Source organism: Amphiura filiformis, chromosome 19 (assembly GCF_039555335.1).
Source record: "Amphiura filiformis chromosome 19, Afil_fr2py, whole genome shotgun sequence".
Taxonomy (NCBI): domain Eukaryota; kingdom Metazoa; phylum Echinodermata; class Ophiuroidea; order Amphilepidida; family Amphiuridae; genus Amphiura; species Amphiura filiformis.
This window is the reverse complement of record NC_092646.1, coordinates 28,388,640-28,415,986: the sequence shown is the minus strand read 5'-3', so window position 1 is coordinate 28,415,986 and position 27,347 is coordinate 28,388,640. Positions and strand designations below refer to the sequence as shown.

Sequence of the window (27,347 nt, the reverse complement as noted above, 5' to 3'; positions counted from 1 at the left end):
TGAGCTGATACATTAACATAAAAAAAATAACATTCAATTGGTGATTTGCCCTTTAAACCGCAAACCAAAGCGCACAATTCATCTGCATCGTATCGAAGTACATTATTGTTTGTGCAAAATGCATTCACGGATGAAACTGAAAACCATTATGGAAATATTGCTTGCATGAAATCTGATTTCGACGTAAATACGCGATATTAGTTTTGAAACTGATATCGCCATTGCGGTATATAGTATATGAAATAAAATAGAAAACATATGCATGGTTTATTGCTCGAGATAAATTATGCAAACCAGAAGGAAAGGAATCAACATATTATGCACAGGATTTAAAATAAATTAGTATTAGTATTTTGCATATTTAAACAAAAATCACCGTGATTTATAGTGTCATTTATGTGCTATATGCATAAACCCACAAACCTCAGCACATTTAACAGGAATTTTCTGATCACTATGACCCAAGACACACCTTATAAAGTAATAAACCATTCAGCATCAGTCATGGACGCATTTGCAGGCGCAGAACCTAAATCTGTCTACATTAACCATCGCAGCCAGGATCAGCTCTCCGAGTTTCGGGACAATTAGCAGTAAATTAAACTTTATCATGTTTGTATGGAGTCTAGCCAGAGATTCACGGATTGAGCAAAGTTTACTGCATGTCAAAATAAAGTGGAGGGGATAAATGGCGAGTTAAGTGACGGTAAGTTGTGGGCGAGTTACTGTTAGACCAATGGGCGAGTTACGGTTAGACCAATGGGCGAGTTACTGTTAGACCAATGGGCGAGTTACAGTTAGACCATTGGGTGAGTTACGGTTAGACCAATTGACTATGCATTAGTCTAACCGTAACTCGCCCAATGGTCTAACAGTAACTCGCCCATTGGTCTAACAGTAACTCGCCCAATGGTCTAACAGTAACTCGCCCTTAACTTACCGCCACATAACTCGCCAACTAATGAATTCCCTGCTGGAAACTGACACGCTGATACAACGTTTTTACTTATAATGCATCTTACGGATTTACTTCCACTTACAAAGTTATCAATATCATCTTTCAAATTAGTATGTCAAATATTATTTTATAAAGTCATGTTATACTTTTCTAGACAGCTTTAAAAAGGCAGTGGTGATGGATGGATATTGAAGACGTTTATAAATTGACAATGGGAAGTACAATGAATACTATCTTGCGGGTAGAACATTATAGATTCTTGAAGATATAAATAAATAAACCATGATTTATGATAACTAAACATCTTGAATGATGGTTTAATATCAAAAAGTATGACAAAATACCTCATCAATTCATCATAATTCGGGAGAGAGACAAATAAAAGTTTACTATGATTTACAATCTATAATCTGCAGAACTGAATGGGTTTCAGAAATTCAGAGATTAAGATAAACATCTCAAAAAAAGTAACTAACCCGGCCCCTTAAATAATGGCCATGTAAAATGCGTTGGAAGCAGAGTTTATATCTGCGCATTTTTGACACCTCATTTAATACGATAGCACAGAAAACAATAAAACACCGGTCAATTTAATGTAGTGAGGTCCAGATTTGAAAGTTGTACTTACAACAATACAAAAACACTCAGATATCGTTCCTTCCATTATACTGAATACAAATCAATAGAATTTACTGCAACTTTCAAATCTTGGGTTACACTGATTTAAATGTACGCTGTGTCGTCATTATTTAGTCAATTGCTACAAATGAGGTGTCAAAATGTGCAGAAATAAATTCTGCTTCCAATGCACTTTACAGATTTGTAATACAATCACCCGTGTTTGAATAATGGCCATTATTTAAGGGGGTTAGTTACTTTTTTTGAGATGTTTATATACCTTGTTTCACATTATGAACGCATCATTTTTGTTTAAGATTCAACAGGATGCACGCATGCACAAGATACTTGAATCGGTCATTGACGTGCGGTTGACACACCTTGAATTTCCGAAGATATTTTTTTCAACGTGTTGATTTGATTCTATCGGGTAAATGCCCTTGACATGATGACGATTTTGTCTAGTTTTTCAGTGATATAATGATTTTGTCTGCATCATGAGATGTGTTGTCAATTCATTGGATTGAATAGGTTCGCTGAGAATGCTGAATTGAGGAAAATATTCCGAAAAGCTAAAGATGCGTGTAATCTAAACCTCCCTCCATGTCATAGGCCAAACATATTGCATTACAATTATATGTTCAACATTTTATCCATTCAGTTCATTACAATACTCTCGATATAATACATACCGGTATAAATGAAAAGCTCTTTTCTTTCCACATAGGCCTGCATGCTAAATATAAAACAGGGGTCTTTTGGTGACGGGTATTTTAATGACATGCTAAAATGACGACACTTTGTACAAAAATGTGTGTATTGATGTATTATTCACATTATTTTTAGTAGAATATTGGTTTTTTTTGAGAAGATATCTTACCCTTTCCAAAATTCTTTGCAACTTACAAATCATTTCATCACTTTGCACAGGTTGCCTTTAAGCTTTTTCATATTGAAAATATACTGGCGAAACATGGGTCTATATAGTCAAGAAATAAACATATTTTGCAAGATCTGGATTTGCTCTGTTCATTGAGTACCACTATATCGACCCTTGTTGCACTGGCAAATCAGTACAGAAAATTAAAATGGGAGAAATGCATTATGGGAAGTGTAAGATATCTGATAGATCTTCTTTTCTCTATTTAATATGGGCTATTTATATTTTGTTTCACTTTAAGCACTGTCCGAAACGATTTCGCGTTTCCTGTTTGTGCGACACAGTTGGCTATATATAAACCCATCAGCTGTTTTTATACTCATCATCAGTCGGAAAAGAATTATAAGTGTATTTACCTCTTTTACGAAAACAATTTCAAGTACATGTATAAAAAAAACCCCGGAATAAACAAAATCAACGCACTCAAGGTATCCATCAAAACGCCCAGTTTTAAGATATTTTATGGTTTAAAAGTGGCAAGTTTCCATGTTAAAAAGGCAATGAGTAGTTTCTGGTCCATTTAATGACAAACGCATTCACTTTATGGGATATTCCATTTAATATCCACACTACCCCTGTGGAAGATTTAGCTAAAGTCTTCCACAGAGGGAGTATCAATTTTGAATAGAATAGAAAATAATGGGTAACTTCGATTTGTAATAATACGTGGAAGATGTAGGTAAAGCCATAATACAAAATGATTACCACTGACCAATTACATTTATAAAACATACTCCCCCTGTGGAAGATATTTCCAAAATCTTTCACAGGGGTAGTGTGGATTTCAACTGGAATAGCCCAATATGCACGGTCCACATTGTCCCTATAAAACAGGTAGGGTGGGTTGGGTGGGGTGTGTGGGGTAGGGTGGATGTGTGGGGAATGGTTGCGTCTATACAAGGAAAATATCATCAAAAAAGCTGTATATTAAGTCACAAGATTCACATGAGCAGTTTTGCTGGGAAGTCCGGATCAAGGAAAGTCTACATTAGTATCGTGTTGTCCGCAATCGATACCGATCGAGTCTTGTGTAACAGTGTAACGGAGGCAACAGAATATTATGGGTGGGGATGGGGTGTGTGTGAGGAGGAGGAGGATTAGGAGGAAGAAGAATAAGAGGAGGAGGAGGAGGGGGTTGCGACATGTGAGATGTTTTTACTTCAAAACGCAAAATATGAAAAGAAAGAATAACTGAATATATATGATTCAAAAGATATTTTTTGCTGGGAGGTCTAGTTCAAGGAAAGTTTGCTTTACCTCGCAGTTTTGAATTGTAGTACTGTATAACCGGATAGTATACCAACGCATTGTGGGTGGAGTGGGGTTGTGTCGGGTGTGGTGTGGGGGTGATGTTAGCAGTATTTGTGTGGATACTTCTACTTCTACGAAAGTACTCGTCAACGCCTGCTCGGCAACTAAACGAGGGATAGGGAGGGTGGGTGAGTGAGTGTTTACGCTTATTGGCCTGAGTATAATTAGTATGTCGGAGTCACAGTGGCCAGTGGGGGTGGGTTTGTCCCGGGGGATTTGTATGTTTGATACGTTCCCGAAGTGGGGGTGAGTGTAGCTAGGGTGGAGTGTTTGTTAGCGCATTTATTTATCGACTGTAAAAACATGAAAGACCACGGTGATTTCCTTTAAATTAACATTTTACGCCCACGCAGGCTGAATGAATATGAAATTCTACTTCAAATGTAATTTTTTCCAGTATTTGAATAAGAAAATGAATGTTTGAAAGATTGTATGAATAATCTTCCTGCACACGATGATCCTGGTTTGTTTAACCTACGCAATGTATATATTATGAAAGACAAAAGTACTTTTCAGTACACGAGTATAATACATTTTATATGGCAAACACGCGCGTTTTCGATCCAGTAAACCTCTTGAGACTTGCAGAAAAATAAAACATCGACAAAATAATCATATTGATATGTACGTGACTTCAAATTTGAAAATGCAGACTATAGTTCTAATCATTAACGTGCATCAAATGTTCACATTGAAAGAAATTTTGATTTTGTATTTAAATTAACTTTTTGTATTGTGGATTTGAACGTGAGATTTTATAGAGGCGACTGAAACTCCAGACATAAAATAAACAGATGTGTACGAGGACCTGATTGAAATACTGAACGGAGAGAATATATAAATGATATTTCAATATCACATGCAACAACCTTTCATCGTACACGAAAGCACCAAATCATGCTGTAAAAGTGATCCAAATTTCACGATAAAATGAACATATTCTGTGAGTCAGGAATGACCTTCAAAATACTGCAAAGGTGTCGAACAGAAGGCAAAAGAAGAGAAAGGATATTAATTATTTAAGCTATGAGAAAAAGAGGACGAAGAAAAAGAGGAGGAAAAAGAAAAAAATAGAAAGTGAAGAAGAGATAAAATAATAGGAGAAGATGAAGAAGAAAAAAAGAAAAAGACGAAGAAGAAAAAGAAGAAATAGAAGAAGAAGAAGAAGAAGAAGGAATAAGGAGGAGGAGAAGAAAAAGAAGAAGAAGGGAGCTTGTTTAAATTTATGATAAACAAGACTTCTTGTAATTTTCATTTTCATTTCTGTCCTTGAAATACCAATGCCATTAATATCAGTTGATACCTTTTCTCTAAATATGCTGTAACTAAATCATAAGAAGGTGGATCCATATTAAATAATTAGTCTCTCCTAATTAATATACAGCTTAAGGTGTTATGCTGTTTTAAACTACGTCACTCTGTCCAATACTTGTATAATTTGTCAAGTTAATGCTAAACTTAGTCACGCTACGCTTTCACATAAATAAATTAGTCACGGGTATATACAGCGCGTCGACAAAGATCTGCTAAAAGCAATTATTCTTTTGGATTATTTCTGCGTATTTTGAGTCATCCATTTTGAGTCAGGTTGATGTCATGAGTTGTAAGAAAATTAATCACTCTGCACATCCAACGTAGGCAACTACCATATTTAAACTTCAAAACATGACAAGCAATTAATTGCACACTATAAAGCTAAACTTCTATCATACGTGATTGGACATTTAATCAGGTGTATTAATTTAAAGCGAAAAACATGATAGATTTAGATGTCATAAACAAACGGCTTGAGGTTGAGACTATCATACTGACAGGGTACAATTAAACGGAAAACTCGATTACACGCTCGGTTATTATCGGTTATCAACAGTAGCTATATTTTGCATTATCCTTTTCAAATTTTAATCCTGATTTTATTAATCATGTCTATATGAGGGCCCCTTCCCAGGGGGGCTTGTTGCATAACCAAGGGAATCCCCCCCCTCCGTGATAAGTCTTGACACCCTCTTTCCTCTTGTGGGATGCTGGTCGCCTTGATTTTAAAGATTTGTAGCCTTTTTTGTGTGTGCTTTTTTTAAACCCATTTTTGTCCATTTTTATCAAAACCCATGCATACACAATTGTCCCCGAATTCAATACCTTTTTAATGGTATGTACTTTTCATTCATTTGTTCAAATACCATTTGAAATTTTGCTGTTAAAATGAGCCTCCAACTCCTTGCAGCCTGTGATTTGTTCTAGGGCAATGTTTTGGAGATATAGGCCTAAGGACTGATTTTTAGTTGCCGCTTATCTGACAGAATCGTTTGCTATTTTATTTTACCGATTTTGTAATTCACAAATATAAAGCTACACTTTTTATTTCTTATTCATATTCTTTCTGTGGTATGCTAGCCATTGGAATGTTTACATTTGTATAGGCCTTTTTTGACAATTATTTTTGTCACATTTTACCCCTCCTGAAAGTTCACATTCCCGTGGCCCCTCTGATATTAATCTGCTACGCCACTGCCAATTACTAATTAAAGCATTATAATGTAAATTATATATTCGAATAACCTACAATTGTGTCTGATGTGCACGTACTATAGTTACATAAATTACACCCCAAGTAAGACATCGAATTATTTTATTCTATTTTATGCCATTGTTCCATGATATCTATATTTTATTGATTTTATTCCAAATCTAGATCAAATCACATCGAAACATATATATAGGCCTACATTTTGCTCACCGAAATACATGTACACAAGACCGCCTGCGGTATCAATGGTATACGGTAATCCATTTTGATGCTATCTACTGATGATAGCAATCTTTGGAAATGTCTTCACAAAACACGCGCACCATGCATGTTACACGTTTACAAATCTTTGAACGTTATAGCAAGAATTAGATGTGATGCTACACTTTTAGGAAAAAGGGTGCTAAAAGGGTTCTTCGCTTGTCCCGTATATGGAACCCTTTATGGTTCTCAAATCAACCACTAAAGGTTCTTAAGGCACTCTGTGGAACCTTTGTATGTTCTCTGTGCACGCTATAGAACCTTTAAGGGCTCCCCAAAGGGTTCCTGGATTTCCTGGAACCTTTTTTGAGGGTTCATGAGCTAGGGTTCCATATACGGGACAAAAATGGTTCTAATTGGCACCCTTTTTTCTAAGAGTGACAAGTTGTCTTAATTTGAAAATATTAAGCTGATTTCTATATTTCAGAAGCAGCGATGAGAACTTATTATTGGATTATTAAATTATGACTAATTAGAAGGATCGTGTATTTTATGCTTTAAAAGAACAATCAAATTCATCTGTCAAAATCAATCAATCAATTCGACTAAAGGAAAATATTAAACTATAATATTGAAGACCGAATTAAAAAGACTAGTTTGCGTCTGACGTCAGGCCAAAGGCGCGACGTGATTGGTTATACTGACCTGCGCAGTACGGCATATTTGGTCTGGTTTACAGGTCGTCATACGCAAACTATAGTCTTTTTAATTCTGTTTTCAATTATAGTAACTCATTTTGGGCTTTTCCATTTGAATCTGTCATAACCTGGTGACGATTTAAAGAAAAGTCATCCACAGAGGGAGTATGTTATTCAAATGGAATTGGCCTGAGTTAACTATTTTGAAACCCATACTCCCCTGTTTATATCTTTACTTAAATCTTCCACAACGGGAGTGAGTATTTCAAATGGAAGTTGCCCAATTGTCTATTCTATTTGAAACCCATACTCCCCCTGTGGAAGACTTTAGCTAAATCTTCTACAGGGATAGTGTGGATTTCAAAATGAACAGCCCATTAAGACTATTATCATTTCTGTATTTTGTTGAATGTATTTTCATGTAATGTAGCTGCAAATATTGTTTTATGGCTTAAAAATCAATTTAAAAAAATCTGTGTTATAATTATATAGTAGAAACAGCTGTGAGGTCAAAATGAGCATTATAACCATTGCACATCAATTTGATATTATATGTTTGTGTTCATCAACGCCAAAATCAGCAATTTTAATATCAATGCAAACCCTAGAGTAAGGGTAGTTTAATTATAGTGTTTCTTAACTTTTATTGGTTTGTAATTTGTAAGATTTTCAATTAAAACTATTTTTGGTGATGTAGGTATCAATTTTGTTTTGTCTGTTGAAGAGATCAATTTTGCAATGTATATTGGGGATCATTTAAAAAAGTACAATTTGCTATCTACTGAAGATAGCAATTACGTTCTGACAGAAAATGCGGGGTTTTTAATCAATTGAATACAGATATCGCTTTTTTATAGTAATGTTGTACTCCCTAAAGACGTTATTTAGCGTTTTAGATGAAATCTTTGAGTTATCTACTAAAGATAGCAGTTCGTACTGATATAGCAGATGGTATATTTGGTGAAAACGCTCTATTTTATTTTGATTTTCTCGAAATTATTCAACAAATATTTCCGACCACTAATGATCAACAACCTGCTGCATCTATTAAGATAATGAATCAACGCACATCATCTATTATTATAATACATGACATGAGATGATGCTGAATCATTGGGCTATTCCAGTTGAAATCCATACACCCACTATAAGACCTGACCTTAATATCCCACAAAGGTATAATTATGTCAAACGGAGTCACAAATATAGGTAACCCCATTTGAATTTCACAATCCCTTTGTGGAAGATTAAGAGCATATCTTCCATAGAGGGTGTATGGATTTCAACTGGAATAGCCGTGGGAATGGCCCAACTGAACTCTAGGCCTATGATGAGGTGAAATGTACATGATGTATGACAAATCAGTTTATAATTACCACGTTCACTCATCGACTTTGAAATCAACCTGATGCATAATCGTTAGTCATTTTTACAAGTAATCCATGACAAATAAAATGGACGATTAAAACAAATAATAGTCGCTGACTCAAAATCATATCATCACCATGTCATTGTAATATGTACCTGCATTTGTGTTGAATGAGATAATTAAATAGAGCGTTTTCAATAAAAAAAATAGCACCAAATAATGCCATCTTCTATAAAGAAGGAACTGCTATTTTTAGTAGATAGCTCAAGATTTGATATAAAACACTAAACAGGGTCTAGCGTTGTTTTTCATGTTCTTTTATGTGTTGCTGAGGGTGTGGATGCCAGTCATCAATATTCTCTTTTTATTTCTTGTCGCGTGTTATGAAATGTTTTATTCTATTTTTGCTTTGATATATAGTATTTTTACCTGTCATATATTACTAACCTATATCTGTTTCTGCATTTACTATTGCTTGCCTAGTTTGTAAATCATCACGTTTGAGTTTCCGTCTTTTTTTTCGCCTAGTTCTGCTTTCTTTTAGACTCCTTTAATTTTTTTAATTTGTGGTTGTATTTTATTGGTGTAAATCACAACGAGGCACTCCGTAATAATGCGCTATATTAAGTGTCTGTTTAATATTATTATTAAAATTACTATAAATTTGCGATATATGTCTACAATTGGATCAAATCTATAGAAGACAACACAAAAACATTCTTATCACAGGCCTTATACAATACTGTCAAAACGTGATTGCTATCTTCAGTAGATAGCAAACTGTACTTTTTGGATGATCTTCAATAAACATTATAAAAGTTACAAGTTTCCAGGTTTAAAAGGCAATGATTACCTTCTGGGCCATTAAATATCTATCTTAATACAAGTTTCCCCACGATAGAGATTTTATAAAGTTGCCAGAAGCCTCCAGATTATTGAAGGTTTCCGAATTATGCTCCAGGAACTATCTCAAAAAATATGCCTAAACGTGGCATTTTACCAAACATCGATGCAATATGTTAACAACACAAAGCAGCATTATGTTTACAGTTTAAGCGCAATTTGTGCACAAGGTTTATATTTGGTACATGCTGTTGGGTATTTATCTTAATAGATTGAAAATGAAATCAGGCAGCTATCCCAAATATTTGCAACTTTGTAATTTGTTGTACGTCGGTCATAGTGCAAAGTCTTCAACATGGTTTATGACTCAAAAACACATCACTTGTGTTTTGTTTTATTTGAACCAATTTTACGAGGAAATCAAGAGGTTTACAATAAAAGTACATGTATTACTCAGGCTGTGACTCAAACCACATCATCAACTAATATTGCGTAGGCCTTATTATCATTTATAATTATCGTTTATATCATTTACGAAGCAACCTCTGAAAATAGCAGTTTCAGATTTAAGTACATAGGTTTGATTGAAATTATTATGACTCAGACTCGTCTGTCATCAGTAGATACTCCAATTTATTATAGTTTTGACGCATCCCTGAAAGTCTATTTTTAGTCATTCCAAACCATTTATCCTTCTAATCCTTATAAATGAAAAATTCATGTTGGCCTAAGCGTTGAAATGTGCTATTCCATTTAAAATCCTCACTGCCCCTGCAGAAGATTTAGCTAAAGTGTTCTACAAAGGGAGTAAGAGTTTCGAATAGAATAGATAATTGGGTATAGCTTCCATTTGAAATACTCACTTCATTTGAGGAAGATATAGCCAAAGCCATAATACAGAGGGAGTATGAGTTTCAAAATGATTAACTCTGACCAATTACATTTGAAAAACATTCTCCCCTATGGAACATATCCAAAATCTTCCACAGGGGTAGTTTGGATTTCAACTGCATGCTATAGCCCAATATAAAGTCTGCACAAAAAGTAACTCAGCTGTTATAAATACGCCTATAGCTTCAGAACTAATAATTGTTTCCACAATATTTCAACATAGAAAGAAGGACGATTTATTTACGCGCATTTTGATACCCCATTTGTCCAATTTCGTTCAATATTAACATCACAGCAGTGTTTTCAAAGAAAATTACCCGAATTTAAAAGTTGCAGCTATTTGTATTGATTTGAAGTCAGCGCGAAGGTAAATGGAGGGTGTTACGTGCCACAAATTATGCTTGCGCAAAAACCATTGATCGCTGTAAACTGCAACTTATAAATTCGGATATTTTTCTTTAAAAGCACTACTGTGTTGTTAATATTGAGCGACATTTACCAAATGGGGTATCAAAATGCGCGTAAATAAATCGTCCTTCTTTCTATGTAGAAATAATGTGGAAACAATTATTAGTTCTGAAGCTATAGGCATATTTATAACAGCTGAGTTACTTTTTGTGCAGACTTTATAATGCACACTCTTAGAACACGTAGAAAAAAGGTTCCAAATTAGAACCTAAAATGTTTAAATTATAGGTTCTGCAAAGGCAAGAAGAACGCATAGAACCTTGTAGCTATCCTATATAGCCGAATATTGACCCGGATCTTACTAGGAGTGTTACCCACGGTAGGAAAATTATTTTTATCACATTTCTTTTTTACATTTTTCTCTTTCATTTGACACCACTCGGGATTCATACATTAACAGCATCTGATTATTGGCATTTTTACTTAGTTTCGAGATATGAAAAGGCCCAAAATATGAATATGGCTCCAGGTCTGAGTGTAACCCCGGGTGCATGGGGATATATTGTAATAATTTACCTATATTCTTTATTTTTTCTCTTTCTTTTGACACAACTCGGGTCATACCTTCTTGGCATTTCGAAATATATGCCTATTTAAAACCAAAAGGTTGCTGAGGAAGGAAAACCAAAAGGTTGCTGAGGAAGGAATGAAATTAGACTAATACAGACTGAGACCATTTTATGGTTCAGTAAAATGCATACGTAACAAAACAGAATACTGCAGATATTATTCTGTGTCTCAAATGCACGTATTATAAAATAAAGAGCTTTTATCCGCGTGTAAAGACAAAAGGCATAATTAGCCATCAATAAACAGGGCCTGCCAATAAGTGATAACCAGCCAAATAAATGGGGCCTCATCCATGAAAGGTCAAGAAGATTCTTAACAAGACGTATACCGTACTCTTTTTAATGTATTCGGCGGAATAAATTATCACGTCTGACTTGTGGCGTTTAATTTAGAATATATGTGCATATTTTCTGTTGAAAACGGGGAGATAAGAAAAATCTAAACATTCGGTTGTTTGTTCTATGTACTCTTCCAAAACGTTCGGGCTTATATAAGAAATTCAATCGTTCTAAAATACATAAATTTAGTTTAAAGTCAATAGCCTTAAAATGCAGTGTATTACACTGCATTTTAAGAAATTAAGAAAATACATTCATAATTTAATTTGATTTAATTTGTTCACTCACATGTTTAAATAACATTTTATTAAAATGCATATTAGATAAAAATATTTAGTACATGTATGCATGATAAGACAAATAATCTGATTTAATATCGCATAAAATCTATTATCTCCGGTACTACACAGTCCATTCATTCTATCCTCAGCATCTTCTATCTTCTAACTCAAATAATGAAATTATCAAGACTTTGCTTTAAAATAATTATTTTAACGTTTTATAATAATCCTATTGAGGTCTAACTGATGACGTACAATAATCAAGTTCAAATGATGTACTTTTGGAAAACAAAATACTTTTAGAACATCGAGTGTTTTTTTTAATTATCTGACAAACAAGAATATTTGCCGGTTGTCAACTCTAGGCTGAGTTTATACTCGATCGCTTTGGCAGAAAAGTGATCGCACGCATGCTCAGTATGTAAAGACGATGCTCAGTTGACAAACTGCGCATCGTTTTTTCGCACTGAGTATACTCGCGACATGCTTTTCTGCAAAAGCGATCGAGTATAAAGTCAGCTTTTGGCAAACAGAATGTTACTTTCGGTTCACGTGGGGTATGCATAAACTCGATGACTCACACAATCATTTTGTTTTACCGGTCTTTTCGCCTATACATAAAATCAATGTCTTCTTGAATTTTCGAAGTGCATTAACTCTCTCCACGCGGGTACCGGGTCGGGTGTCAACTGCAGACGACAAGTTTTAAAAAATTATAAAATTCAAAAATGTCAGAATTGTCAATTTTCATGCCCATATTTGGAATCAACATGAAAAATGCATTTAAATGAGTACAAACAAGCTTAGTATTGGTTCAATGGTTCTTAAGACAGCTCTTGATATTTTCAGAAAATATCTAAAAATTTGGACTTTTTATACTGAAGCCTATGGCTAGCATACAGATTAATGATGGGTATGTAGATTGCGTGCATCCACACACCAAGTGTACAAGAAAAGCCCAATCTGCAATAGCTGCCTAATAGCAATTTGACAATGTCTGCATTCAATATGGTACATATCTAAAAATATTACACCTGGCAGCTATTGCAGATTGGGCATCTGGTACAAATCTCTCAACCTATCGATTGAGATTTAGTCTCAAAGTTGCCAAATTCTTTTAAATCTTTTTTTAATTAATTAGTTAATTAATTAATTAATTAATTAATTAATTAATTAATTAATTAATTAATTAATTAATTAATTTATTAATTAATTAATTAATTATAAATTAACATACGGCATCAAAATAATTATTATTATAATAATCAAAAACTAAATGCGAGCTCATTCTACTATATATAAAATACTAATTAGTATTTGAAACCAATGGCGAAATCGGTAGTACATTAATCGCACGCATGCTATCTTCAGTAGATAGTATTTTAAACTCTACCTGGTGACTGACTAATTCACTATAGTGAAAATGACTTCATTATCCAAATGTAGTTCAGTTCAAGGTCGTGATTCATTCTTACGTCAACATGATGAATGTCTCACAATGAAAACTGATTGTTGTTACTGGCTAATAAGCAACAAGTTTTTTTCTTGAGTTATTCCTTCCTTCGTGTTTTATGCCGACTTGTCAAAATAAGTAAACACCTCATACTGCAGTTACTGTCCGTTTTCCTATACACAATACACAGTGCTCTTTCCCATTGACGCGTGACCTTTACAAATAGCCCTACGTTAACAGTATGGGGATATGACTAGTTAACGTCGCTGTGTGAAAAATAACCGGCCAATATTAAAAGTACTCTTCTAAAGTTCTAGAAAATATAGTTTTTAACATGTCCTAAATTTTTAGTTAATTTAGATGTTTGGAAATATTCGTACTTTGGTGTTTTAGTTAATGTTATAGGTAATAGTACATTGCCTAGTTAACGTCGCTGTGTGAAAAATAACCGGCCAATATTAAAAGTACTCTTCTAAAATTCTAGACAATATAGTTTTGTAACATGTCCTAAATTTTTAGCTAATTTAGGTGTTTGGAGAGGGTCGTACTTTTGTGTTTTAGGAAGGACATGTAAACGACAGATAACACCAAAAATATGAAGAAATTATTTCCAAACCGTGTTAAGTCAAAAATCATTATGTTGCTCATTTTCAAGAATGCTGGTTTACAAAAAGCACGCCATTGTCTGATTTCGTGAACAAAGCCACACATAACATTGTTTCCTTTCGTTTCCTTTATAATCGGTTACCCAACTGAAGCTATGAATACCAGCTTTATTGCGATATCGCACATGAAAACAGTCACTTGTGCACAACCAGAGAAGATCCGATTTAATCAGTTGAGCTGTTTCAATGAGTGTTATCTTGGTTTAATAGCTTTTAATGGGGTTAAGTCCTGCAAAGGTCGAGATGAATTCTACTGTAGACATGACTGCATCATGTGTATACAATGCGATAACAATGGAATAACAGCATTGAATCACAATGCAATGATAGTGGTCTATTGTTTGTAAGCACAATGCAATGATAGTGGTCTATTGTTTGTAAGCACAATGCAATGATAGTGGTCTATTGTTTGTAAGCACAATGCAATGACAATGCAATAATATGCCTGGTATTGTTTGTAATTAACATTAACATGATTAAGTCATTGGATCACTTTCATCTTTGTAAAAGGAAATCAAACATTATCTTAATACTCTGCGTGTTGGTCATCGGCTTCAACATAAAAGTCAACATTTTTTTTCTTCAAAATATCAAGAGCTATCTTAAGAATCCCTAAACCAATATTAGGCTTGTTTGTACTTATTTATTATTTGAATGCATTTTCCATGCTGATTCCAAATATATGGTCATGAAAATTAACAATTCTAAAATTTTTGATTTTCTTTTAACTTGTCATATGTTAAGATGAGTTAGTAGTATTTCTTAAATACTTAAAAAACAGTATAAATTTTGATCCTATCAAATGCTTCACAAAAATAGTTGTTTAAATCTAACATTTTAACAATATAATGCAGTTTTGACACTAGAATAGTCTACTATCTCTGAAGATATGTGTTATATTAGATTCCATAAATCTGGATAATTTGAATAAAGCGAATTTAAGAGGTGTTCTGAGTAGTATAATATTATTATTGCATGTTATATATGCGTCGTTAGTACCATTTGTATAATATCAATGGGTAAAACACACACGTGTTCAGCCTCAGCAAACGTAGATTGAAGCGCTGTAGCGAATTGTCTCAAAACCACACCCAACAATGCACGCTGTCTCGTTAGCACACGACCAGACATCGTGTATATTTTTACGACTTTATCAAAAAAAATCAGCGAGAACTCTTTAATCCTTTGAGACAAGTACTAAGATGCATTATGCGAGTGACGATTGACGATGGCAGGATTATATGCCTTGCGTCTAGACGGGTGTTAAAGCTTGTCAAGTCAAGTGCTATCTTCAGTAGATAGCAGTGAAGGTTTATCGCAAGTAAAAAAGCACTGAGGTGCTAGTATAATCATGATTATAAAGAGATACAGCTTTGAATTAAAGGAGTATTTCGTAAACCCACCATCCTCTTTTTATAACGTTTTTCAGTCGAAATCAATAAAAAAAGCCTATTCCCAAAATTTCAGTTGATTCTGATTTTGCGTTCGCGAGTTATGCATATATTATGTGTATTACACTGCTCCATAGACAATTGTGTTGTGATTAGATGGCTTGCGTCTAGACGAGTGTAAAAGCTTGTCAAGTCAAGTGCTATCTTCAGTAGATAGCAGTGAAGGTTTATCGCAAGTAAAAAGCACCGAGGTACGAGTATAATAATGATAATAATAAGATAAAGTTTTAAAGTAACGTTCGAATATCATTATAGCGCTACCTTTAATAGCAATGACATGACATCTTCTCTGCCAGATAGCTCTGAATTTCTGATGAAATGTTATCATCAGTAGACAGCTACCCATTGTTTGTGCTGAATTACTATCCTCAGTAGATAGCTTTGAATTGGAGCTGAGATGCTTTCTCCAATTTAAGTTTTGTTAAACAGGTTTAGAGTTGCTATTGCCAACCACACATTTAAATGCATTCTACTGCAAAACCAATAGTATTGATTTTGCAGTAGAAGGCATTTAAATGTGTGGTTAAAATATAATCTTTAGGAAATAGCTCGGATATTAAACCTAAGTTAATTAGAGAATAAAAGATAGGATTTTGTCTTTTGCCTATCCAATATCGTGTCATAATGGATGGGCTGACCAATATTTTTTATCGTAGTGGATACCGGCTGCGCCGGCTTCCACTACTCAAAATAGTATGGGCCAGCCCATCCATTATGACACGATATTGATAAACAAAAGACAAAATCCTATCTTTATTCTCTAAATATATAACTGTGAATTAACAATGTAATGCTATCTTCAGTAGATAACCGTCAATTGTTTTACAGTATAGACAAGAAATACGTTACAGTATTTACAATAAGGGAGTACATTGATTATATGACAAACATAGTTTCAACTAAAAATTAAAATATCTAAAAAAAGCATACCTAATTATTACTTCAATATTACATTAGCCTGTGGTTTAAAGAAACCAATTTAATGTTCAACTAAGCGAAGCGTAAGAAATACAGAATCATCTGCGAATATGTAGTTAAGATGCATTCATGCGAGTACCACGTGGCGCTGATAGTCAATAGCCGGTGTCTAGACCTCGTGCTTCATTCCTGTTAACCCCGTGAGATCTACCTGCCGATTGGCCAAAATGAATATTGTGTCCAATTTTGAACCAATCAAGGAGGGTTTTAAAAAGATCATCTGGAAATGTAAGTTTGACCATGAATAGTTTAAAGCTTAGTCATAATTGGCAATTGAACATGAGCATTTCAAGTTATCAACCAATCAGAAATGATGTTAGATGACCAGTATAGTGTCCAGGGGGTTAAAGTGCTATCTTCAGTACCGGTAGACAAATGTGTATTGTTTCTCTAGTAAAAGGCGCCGAAATGTTGTCTTCATTAGATAACATTGAATTGGGTTCTTCCACTTAAAATCCATATACATCCCCATGGTAGACATGACCTTAACCCTAATGATATCTTCAATAAATAGCATTTGATTGTTATATATTGCACGCTGAAATGCTATCTTCAGAAGATAGCATTGAATTGTTATTTTCAAGTAAAAGGCACAGAAATGCTATCTTCAGTAGATAGCATTGAATTGTTATTGCAAGTAAAAACACTGAAATGCTATCTTCAGTAGATAGCATCGAATTGTTATTTCAAATAATAAGCACTGAAATGCTATCTTCAGTGGATAGCATCGAATTGTTATTTCAAATAATAAGCACTGAAATGCTATCTTCAGCAGACAGCATTGAATTGTTATTGCACGTAATAGTGCTGAAATGCTATCTTCAGTATATAGCATTGAATTGTTATTGCGAGTAAAAAGCACTGAAATGCTATCTTCAGTAGATAGCATTGAAGTGTTATTGCAAATAAATGCACTGAAATGCTATCTTCAGTAGATAGCATCGAATTGCTATTGCAAGTAAAAGGCACTGAAATGCTATCTTAATTCAGTAAATAGAATTGAATTGTTATGGCAAATAAAAGCACTGAAATGCTATATCTTCAGTAGTCATTAGCTTTTGTCATTACAAGTAAAAAGCACTGAAATGCTATCTTCAGTAAATAGAATTGAATTGTTATTGCAAATAAAAGCACTGAAATGCTATCTTCAGTAGATAGCATTGAATTATTATTGCACGTAATAGCGCTGAAATGCTATCTTCAGTAGATAGCATTGAATTGTTATTGTAAGTAAAAAGCACTGAAATGCTATCTTCAGTAGATAGCATTGAATTATTATTGCAAGTAAAAACCACTGAAATGCTATCTTCAGTAGATAGCATTGAATTGTTATTGCAAGTAAAAACACTGAAATGCTATCTTCAGTGGATAGCATCGAATTGTTATTTCAAATAATAAGCACTGAAATGCTATCTTCAGCAGACAGCATTGAATTGTTATTGCACGTAATAGTGCTGAAATGCTATCTTCAGTATATAGCATTGAATTGTTATTGCGAGTAAAAAGCACTGAAATGCTAACTTCAGTAGATAGCATTGAAGTGTTATTGCAAATAAATGCACTGAAATGCTATCTTTAGTAGATAGCATCGAATTGCTATTGCAAGTAAAAAGCACTGAAATGCTATCTTAATTCAGTAAATAGAATTGAATTGTTATGGCAAATAAAAGCACTGAAATGCTATATCTTCAGTAGTCATTAGCTTTTGTCATTGCAAGTAAAAAGCACTGAAATGCTATCTTCAGTAGATAGCATTGAAGTGTTATTACAAATAAATGCACTGAAATGCTATCTTCAGTAGATAGCATCGAATTGCTATTGCAAGTAAAAAGCACTGAAATGCTATCTTAATTCAGTAAATAGAATTGAATTGTTATGGCAAATAAAACCACTGAAATGCTATATCTTCAGTAGTCGATCATTAGCTTTTGTCATTGCAAGTAAAAAGCACTGACATGCTATCTTCAGTAGATAGCATTGAATTATTATTGCATGTAAAAGGCACTAAAATGCTGTCTTCAGTAGATAGCATTGAATTATTATTGCACGTAATAGCACTGAAATGCTATCTTCAGTAGATAGCATTGAATTATTATTGCAAGTAAAAAGCACTGAAATGCTATCTTCAGTAGATAGCATTGAATTATTATTGCATGTAAAAGGCATTAAAATGCTGTCTTCAGTAGATAGCATTGAATTGTTATTTTCAAATAAAAAGCACTGAAATGATATCTTCAGTAGATAGCATTGAATTGTTATTGCACGTAATAGTGCTGAAATGTTATCTTCAGTAGATAAATGTTAGCAGTGAATTGTTATTTGAAATCACAGAAGTATTGACTTCCGTTTACGACTATTATTGCAAGTGATGAAATGCTATCTTCTGTAGATAACCTCGTATCACGAGTATACTTGTACGTAAAAGACGCTGAAATCAGTATAATAGTGATATGTTTTTGCGAACAAAAAACACCAAATACTGAATTGTTTTCTCAAGTTAAGTAATCAGCTTCATCAGAAGAAAAAGGCTTTATTTAAACATGCTCTAGTAGAAGAATAAAAAACCATTAACAGTAGAATCAAATTCTGCGAGTCTTCGCTTACGCCATCTTAGAAAAAAAACTCGTTAAGAATTCTAGAATCTTCTGTGAAAAGAACAAAGATACACATCGTGTATGAGGTGCGTAACAAGTGATACAGAAAGCGTCATTTATATAGCCTGTGTCTAGACAGGTGTCACTGTGAGTCACGTCATTAACATCTACTATGATAAGCACATCAAGACCGGGAGACTTATTCAGCATCATGATCTGACAGTACGTACCCGCCCTATTCACAAGTGCATCGTATTTTGTACATGCACAAATTGAACACGTGGTTGCTGACAAGATCAGCCTTTTTGCAAATTACATTTCAGATTATTGCTTAATGGTAGATATTTTTAGTGTGATCTTATGATAAAATTTGTACATGCAACAATTGTACTCGTTCGTGGTTGCTGACAAGAACAGCCTGTTTGCAAATCACTTTTTGGTGATATGATAAAACCTATGAAACATTTGAACACGTGGCTACTGACAGGAACTAAATGCACATTACATTAAAATATAATGCATAGATATTTTAGTGTGATATGAAAATCGCATTATATATGATAAACTCATCAGATTAATGGCAGCATACATTATCATGGCATATATATGGCATTCACCTGTGCACAATTTAGCACGTGGCGTGGTTTCTTGGCGGGATTTCTTAATGTTGTACAATTTTTCACTGTATTAAATCAAACAGTGGGGCATACTACGTTGCAAAACCGTTAGCCTTTTTAAAGGCTAACGGTTTTAAAATTTGTTAGATCCAAAGTTATTTATTGATCTTCAGTGGCGTAGCCAGGGGGAGCCCTGGGGAAAGTGCCCCTCCCTAAAAAATGTCAGGGATTAAAATGGGGACGGCAAAGAGTAAAGTGTCATTAAAATGACTAAAGAAAATGACAAAAGTTTACAAATGGGGACGATAATTTGGGTTTGCCCCCTCACACTAAAAAGCTTGGTACGCTGCTGTTGATAATTACCTTTAATTAACATTTAGTTTATGACAAAATAATTAAAATATAAGCGATCACAGACGGTGACAGCGGGAAACTGTAACAGTGTAAAAGAATTAACTCGCCCATCTGACTGGGCTCATTAACTAAATTTGCATATACATTGGGGAAAACTCGTTATATTATTAAGTCAAAATGCTACAAACTGAGTGTCTTGATTAGGCTATTTATTATATTGGGATGGGCAAACTTATAAATCTTATAATCGACTAATTCAAATAGTAATTTCAACTCTATATATAATGCTACCGGTACTACATGTACTCTGCTCGCTACCCACGTGCACACACATGGAAACACGCCCAGCACAGCATAACGTCGCATTATTTGCTCAATTTTATATTATCAAACATCTTTAATAAAAGATTTGCGAAAATTACATATTTAAATATTTAATGTTATAATATTTTTCAGCACAAAAATGTCATCCTGTCATAAGAGTCGCTTTAAAGTACATCCCGCGGCGAATGGGATAGGCAGACGGTACGGGCGTTGTAAATAGCACTGTAGGGTACGGAGGTTACAATATAGCTAACGCTTAAATTGCTGTCAGAAGTCAAACACATTTCACGAAATTTGCTAAAATTATGATAAATTTATCTTAAAACGACTTTACATGTTAATACTCAAATGTATATAACACACTAATTTAGAATAGGCCTATTGTTGCAAAAATTTACAATTTGTTTGACATTTTTGAACCAATATTGACGTGACCGGATATCGTCTGCCCACAAGGATTGCACCTCATAGGTTAAACCACGTGTTCGTACAACCTGTCTCATATACGAATTGCGGCGGCTATACCGGGTGTGGCAAGCTACTAAATTAAGAAAAATCTTTTTGAAAAAAAAAGAGAATCATATTGAATTTACTCTTTTTACCAAAAGCAACACACATCATATCTTTAGAAATAAACATAGTTGAAGAAGTATTTTCATAGAAATATTGATTACGAGTTATTATTACACACATTATTAGCTGAAGAAAATGCACATATTGAGGGAACGAGCGTGTGTGGATCAAACGCACGTTTTAAGCTCCGGGACATGAACTGTCTCGATGTTATTTATATTGTGCAACTTAATAAAATGTAGTAGGTGAACGGCCAATTTGAGTGTTAGGGTGCATGCATAAAATGAATTTCTATTCACTTGCTTATAAAATTTCGCAGCTTATCACTTCAATATTTAAATTCGCATGTCATTTTATTTTAATATAAAATAGCACGATTTTTATGATATCAATGCTGTCAGTTTCAAAAATCGATCACCAAACCAGCTGAGTTAACATGTTTGTCATCTTTGTCAGAAAAAGATGTTCAATATCAAAAAATAATATTTGATTTGTCAATGCTGCTCTTACATAGCTTGCAAGGGACAAATTTCAATCCAATTTAACGGCAAGCGTATTCACATGTGCATTGCTATCTACGGTAGATAGCGGTACAATAAGCTTAGCGATAAAACGCTATAGAACAAAGCATTATGACAAATATAACAGGTAGAAAATCATCGTAGACTTACCATATTGAATAGTGGTTTGTTTTCCTAGTATAGAACTATGTAAAGAGATGAATATGATGAGATGATGAAAAAGGCGGTGGTGATGATTATGTTATCAGGTTGTCCTCTTCGTAAGCAACGGCGAAGGGGTACCCACTACTGACTGTTCAGTGCGTAATCGAGGGTTTATATACGACGTGACGTATGATGGATGTGTGACGGGCGATGCGTAATGGTTTAACTTGGCCCATGTGCATCATGCAAAATTATTCGCTCTACAGTCTAATGAGGCTTGATGCTAATTAGCTAGAGTGGATGGAGGGATTCGGTAAAGTTTAAAAATAAAATGATGATTCAAAGTGATTCCGAATAAGGTATGACTGATATATTATTTTATTACAGCATTATGGATATCAGTGAACAATATTAAGGAACAATTATTGCATCCATTCAAGTTGAAGCCACAAAAACATGTTTTCCGTGCTTGAAATGTCAGCCCTAGATGACAAGGGGCGTTACACAGGGTCTGTATACATCTATAACGAAGTTTACCTTTTATTTAAGGTCTGCAGAATAAACACAAAAAATTATTATAATGAAAGAATTATCAATGAACGATAAAAAAATAATTTGGCATCCAGTCAATCAAAATCCACAAAACAAGTTTTGGGGACAGCTCATTAATTCCTAGTCCAAAAAGGGCTTAAGTTAGGGTTTAGGGCATTTTTTGCAAGGATTAGGGTTAGCAGTAGGGGTACGGTTAGTATTATATTGAATAGGGTTAGGATATCCGATAGGGTTAGGACGTGTCTTCTCTCTAGTCCGAAGGGTCGCTAGTCCGAAAACCAAATTAAGTTCGCTAATCCGAAGGTTCTCTATAGTCCGAATAATAGATTAAGGGTTAAGGTTTAGGGTTACGGTTTAGGGTTCGGGTTTAGGGTTAGGGTTTATGGATAGGTTTATGGTTATGGTTATGGTTATGGTTATGGTTAGCGAGCTTTATTCTATATTCGGACAAGAGAACCTTATTTATTATTCGGACTAGCGAACCCTCGGACTGTAGAACCCGATATTCGGACAAGTGAACCTTTTTCAGAATTCGGACTAGCGAATGGTAAATTACGTGTTCGGACTAGCGGACCTTTGGACTAAGGAGCCTTCGGACTTGGGAACCTTCGGACTAGAGAGTTGTCACCGGGTTAGGATAAGTGTTATGCTGGTTTCATACTACCCTGCCGCTTGCCGCTGAGCGGCGTGGCCCACGTGTATTGCAGACAAACGGACACAATCAAGGCTTGTCATTGGTTGAAACGCCCTGCCGCTTGCCGCAGCGGCAAGCGGCAGGAAAGTATGCTGGAGGCTTTAGATTAGAGCTATGGTTATGTTTTGGGTTATGTTTATATAATAACGTAAAACCTCGTCTGTAAGCATATATAGTGTTTTTGATGAAAGCTAAATTAATACGATACATGCGAAAATATGACAATACAATAGATTGGTCTTACAATAATACTTGTTTGTATATGCTTGGATCTGTATAATCTATTTGCTTAAATTCCATAATGACGCCTGGATTAATTTAGCTTTCATCAGAAGCACTCTATATGCTTGTAGACGAGGTTTTATATACGGTATGGTTATGTTTATAGGGTTATGATTAGGGCTTAGGTTATAGGTTAGGATTAGGATGGAGTTTAGGGTTAGGGTAAGTGTTAGTGTTATTGCGTTTTGGGAGTAATGACTCTTCGGACTAGCGTTCTGTAATCCTCTTTTATTTTTAAATATTAGGTACAATTCTGGTTTACCCTGCGCATTCTGTGTTTTTATCTGCGAGTCACTCCAGCCCAGCAAAAAACATTTTCAACATCAAAAGGTTAGAAAAGGTTGCCAGAAAACGTATAAATGTCGGGTTATACCGTATATAAAGGGTATAAAACGTTTTCATAACATTCAAAAACGTTTTTTGATAACTTACTACAAAAATTCTAACATAATGTTATATTATGTCTGTCCGTGCCACGTCACTTCCGGTTGATGATGCGACTCACGGTCGAGTGAAAACAAGTCCCTGATTCGATTTTTGTTGATGATTTCTGTCATTGGTGTTATGTAAATTTCGATCGCAAATAGTCAGTGGAATCAAACAACCGTTTCTAAGTCTTCAGAGTGGAAGAAACTTACTTGATTTACCGTTTATATACTGACAAACTTAAAATTAATAAAATTCCATGGTCAAGTGTCGCTTTTTCCGAAATTGAATGTCACTCCAACAACATCGCTATGTAGCCTCCTTCACAGCCGGTTTCTGTTGTTCATAACAAACCGTGAGCCACATGCACTATGATGCAGTTTGGGCCTGAGACTAGAGATAGCCCGGATGTTGGACCGAGTCAATAAGTGTTGACAAAATATTTGGCGAAATGTTTGCAAAAATATTTTAGAATAACATTTTGAAAACATTTTAAACATATTTTTGCAGTGTGTTTTCATACAAAACGTTTTAAAACGTTTCTATGACCTTTATAAAACCCGACATTTAATGTTATCAAACTGTTTTTACCAAAACCAAAAATCCAAAATATAACCTGTTAAAACCGTTTTAAAAACGTTTTGTGTGTGCTGGGAGGTCAATGAGAGAACCTCGGTGCGATTCCTCCAATTCACGGGGCACCCGTGACGCATACCTTCAACAACTTCATACCTAACGTTTACTGTCTGACCATTGAAATCGCTGCTTCTAAACATTGAAACCACTGCTTCTAAACAAAAGCAATTATATTTCTAATTAACTCTTTTTTATGACATTAGGGTCCCCTTTGAAAAAACGTTTATAACGTGCAATATGCTCGAAGTCTACTAGTAGTAGTCTCAGGTACCACACGTAGGCCCTATACAAGTCAATAAAAATAAATAAAAACAAAGTTGTAAGCCACCCACTGGCATCAAAATATTGAATTCTATATCAGGAAGGAAACATACGAAAAACAACGTCATGAACCAACATCATCTCACGGTAAATGCATGGTCGTTACACATTATGCTATTTTTTTTTTGTGTTAAGAAACAGTTTCAAAATAAGAAACCGACCGATCAATATCTACGCTAGGGGACGTGAGAATTGATAAATATTTCGACGTGAAATGTCACGTTACCCTTTCGTAAATATTATGGTGAAGTTGCTGGAAAAAAAAATCTGTCTTTTTGTATTTTTCAAATAATATGACTAATTAAAATCTTAGATAACCTGCATAACAGACCCAATATAAATCCCATTAAGTGATCGGACGTTTAGCGACGTTTTCACGTATTTTTTGTGGGAGCTGAGAGTACACCATATCGAATCACATTCTGAATACGAAGAATGTCCTTCTGATATCAAATAATTTTGATTTCTTGAAATTCGTAATATAATACAAATTTTATGACAAATTATTAAAATTGGAACTATATAAACCCAATGAAAACCCGACGATCAATTGAAAATTTTGACCTTTCATATTGAAGATATACATTTTATCCCCAAAAGACCTAAAATGTGTTGGTGTTTTTGGGGAAAACTCCATATTTTCAATACGAAAGGTCAAAATTTTCAATTGATCGTCGGCTTTTCATCCCAGCTACATAATACTTTAAGTACATATCATTAGATTTATAACGTTTACTTCGAGGACTGTTATATATCAAAAATATCAATTTTTAATCATTTGCCGGAAAATGTGTATTATATCACGAATTAAAAAAAAAAATCAAAATTATTTGATATCAGAATTAGGACATTCTTAACTTCGTATTCAGAATGCAATTCGATATGCCTGATTTTTTGTCCCACACTGTCTAATACTGTCTAAACGTTGCTACCAGAGCCCTTAACGTTAATGCATTTTACATACATTTTCTAAATAACTAATAATAAATGGACAATTCCATTTGCAATCCATACACCCCCTGTGGAAGACATTGCCTTAATCTTCCACACAGAGATTTTAAATTTACATGGGTTACCTGAATGGATGACTCCATTTGAAATCTACCTGAGTGGGGGAATAAGGTCATGTCTTCCATTGAGGGTGTATGGATTTCAAATATAATAGTCCAATATTGCCTTTAAGTCTTACAGGGTGTGCCAATAGTTTTCATCCGGGGGCAAAACTGGCAAAAAGCCTCTAAAACGCATTAAGGTCTACTTAGACAGCCACAGTCTGTTTGAGAACATATAGTTTTGGTCAATTTGGAATTTCGACACCTTGTTATGAAAGTACACACAAGATTCGGAATCAGCACCCATAAATTGACCAAGAACCATAGTCAAAATTTGCCACCCTTGCCTCCCGCCTTGCCTATGATACAAATAATGTGCGAGCGCCACCACACTAAAGATAAGCAGTACATTGTAGTTGAGAGATCGTTTATGGCGATTTCATGATGAGCCTGGAACAACATAGGGATCTCACGTATATGGAACCCATATCTTTCCCTACGAGTTTGGGCTTTATTTTTTCCGAGACTAGTAAAAAGTCTCAGATTTTTTCAATATTTGAGAAAAAGTACCTCCCGACTAGCTCAGGCACCACTCCGACTCACCTTAACACTGAAAAACATTGTGTCTTGCCAATCGTGTTCTGTATTCTGAAAAGTCCTAGCCTTAGCAATTATGAGATCAAATAAAAAACAAACCATACAAAAAACACGTTCTTTGGCTTAAAATATTTTAAACAAGTTTATGTGAAGCAAATTTCGTATAGACAGAGCGCAAGACCCTTGTAATATAAGTGCAGTAGAACATGTAGAATGTAATAGCTGCCTTGTGTTAAACTCATGTGCTTATCATTGTTAATGGTCTACTTTCCTGATGGCTTCTAAGCTAACCCAAGATATCACCTTTACATGGCTGGGTATTGATCAAAAGTAACTAAGGTTGCAAATGACAGCGATTGCATTCTATTGCACTTTGGTCTTGCCCTGCCAACGATTTGACCCGGGGATTTGAACCCCAAACTCTTTAAGCCAAAACGGCAACGCTTTTTATACGTTGTCACTTTCTATACGGCTGCGATTGTCTGGTTTCGACGTTTTGCCCCTTGCTCTTGTCGCAACAGACAAAAAACGTGTAAAATGATCAAGAGTCGTCACTGCCAACATTTTCACTTGCATAATTCAAGTTGATGACAACAAAGTTGGTGGTGACGAAAATCATAATCTCGATCAATTAGCTTTATAGAAGCTCTTAGCAGTCAAGTTAGCGCAATCGATAAGGCGTTCGTGACTATGGTGCGAGAGGTTGCGGGTTCGAACCTTGGCGGTGGTAATGCTCTCGTGTAAAATTGAGTTGGCTTGAAATTCCCTGGATACAAGGAACTTACTGCTAATTATCTCGTTGCAACCGTACGAACATTGGGGAGCTGATCCCGGGAGCTGATCCTGGTTGCGAAGATCGATTGTGGAATGTCTACATGTATAGTGTCTGTGTTGTTGCTTATGGTTTGTGGACTGATGGGCTCGTAGTGGCCAGCGACAACCTGAAAGTTACTCAACAGATTTTGAAAAAAAATTGTGTTTTTCGGGCTAAAAATGTGTAGGGCAATTATTGATTAATTATTGATTTATTGTTCTATTTTATTAAGATTAAGGGAAGATGTCCCCCATGAAAAAGCAAAACAATATGCAAGTTGTTTTAA

General features: G+C 34.7%; 1 protein-coding gene across 1 annotated transcript in view; it reads right to left on the bottom strand.

The window, feature by feature from the left end:
• The window catches only part of LOC140141139 (tubulin alpha-1 chain-like), a 35,008-nt gene extending 13,159 nt beyond the window's left edge, over positions 1-21,849 (bottom strand). The window contains exon 1 of the mRNA XM_072162937.1: positions 21,694-21,849. Within this exon, the coding sequence (XP_072019038.1) occupies positions 21,694-21,696 (3 nt within the window). The 5' untranslated portion in view covers positions 21,697-21,849. The remainder of the gene's footprint in view (positions 1-21,693) is intronic.
• Between the last annotated feature and the right edge of the window lie 5,498 nt (positions 21,850-27,347).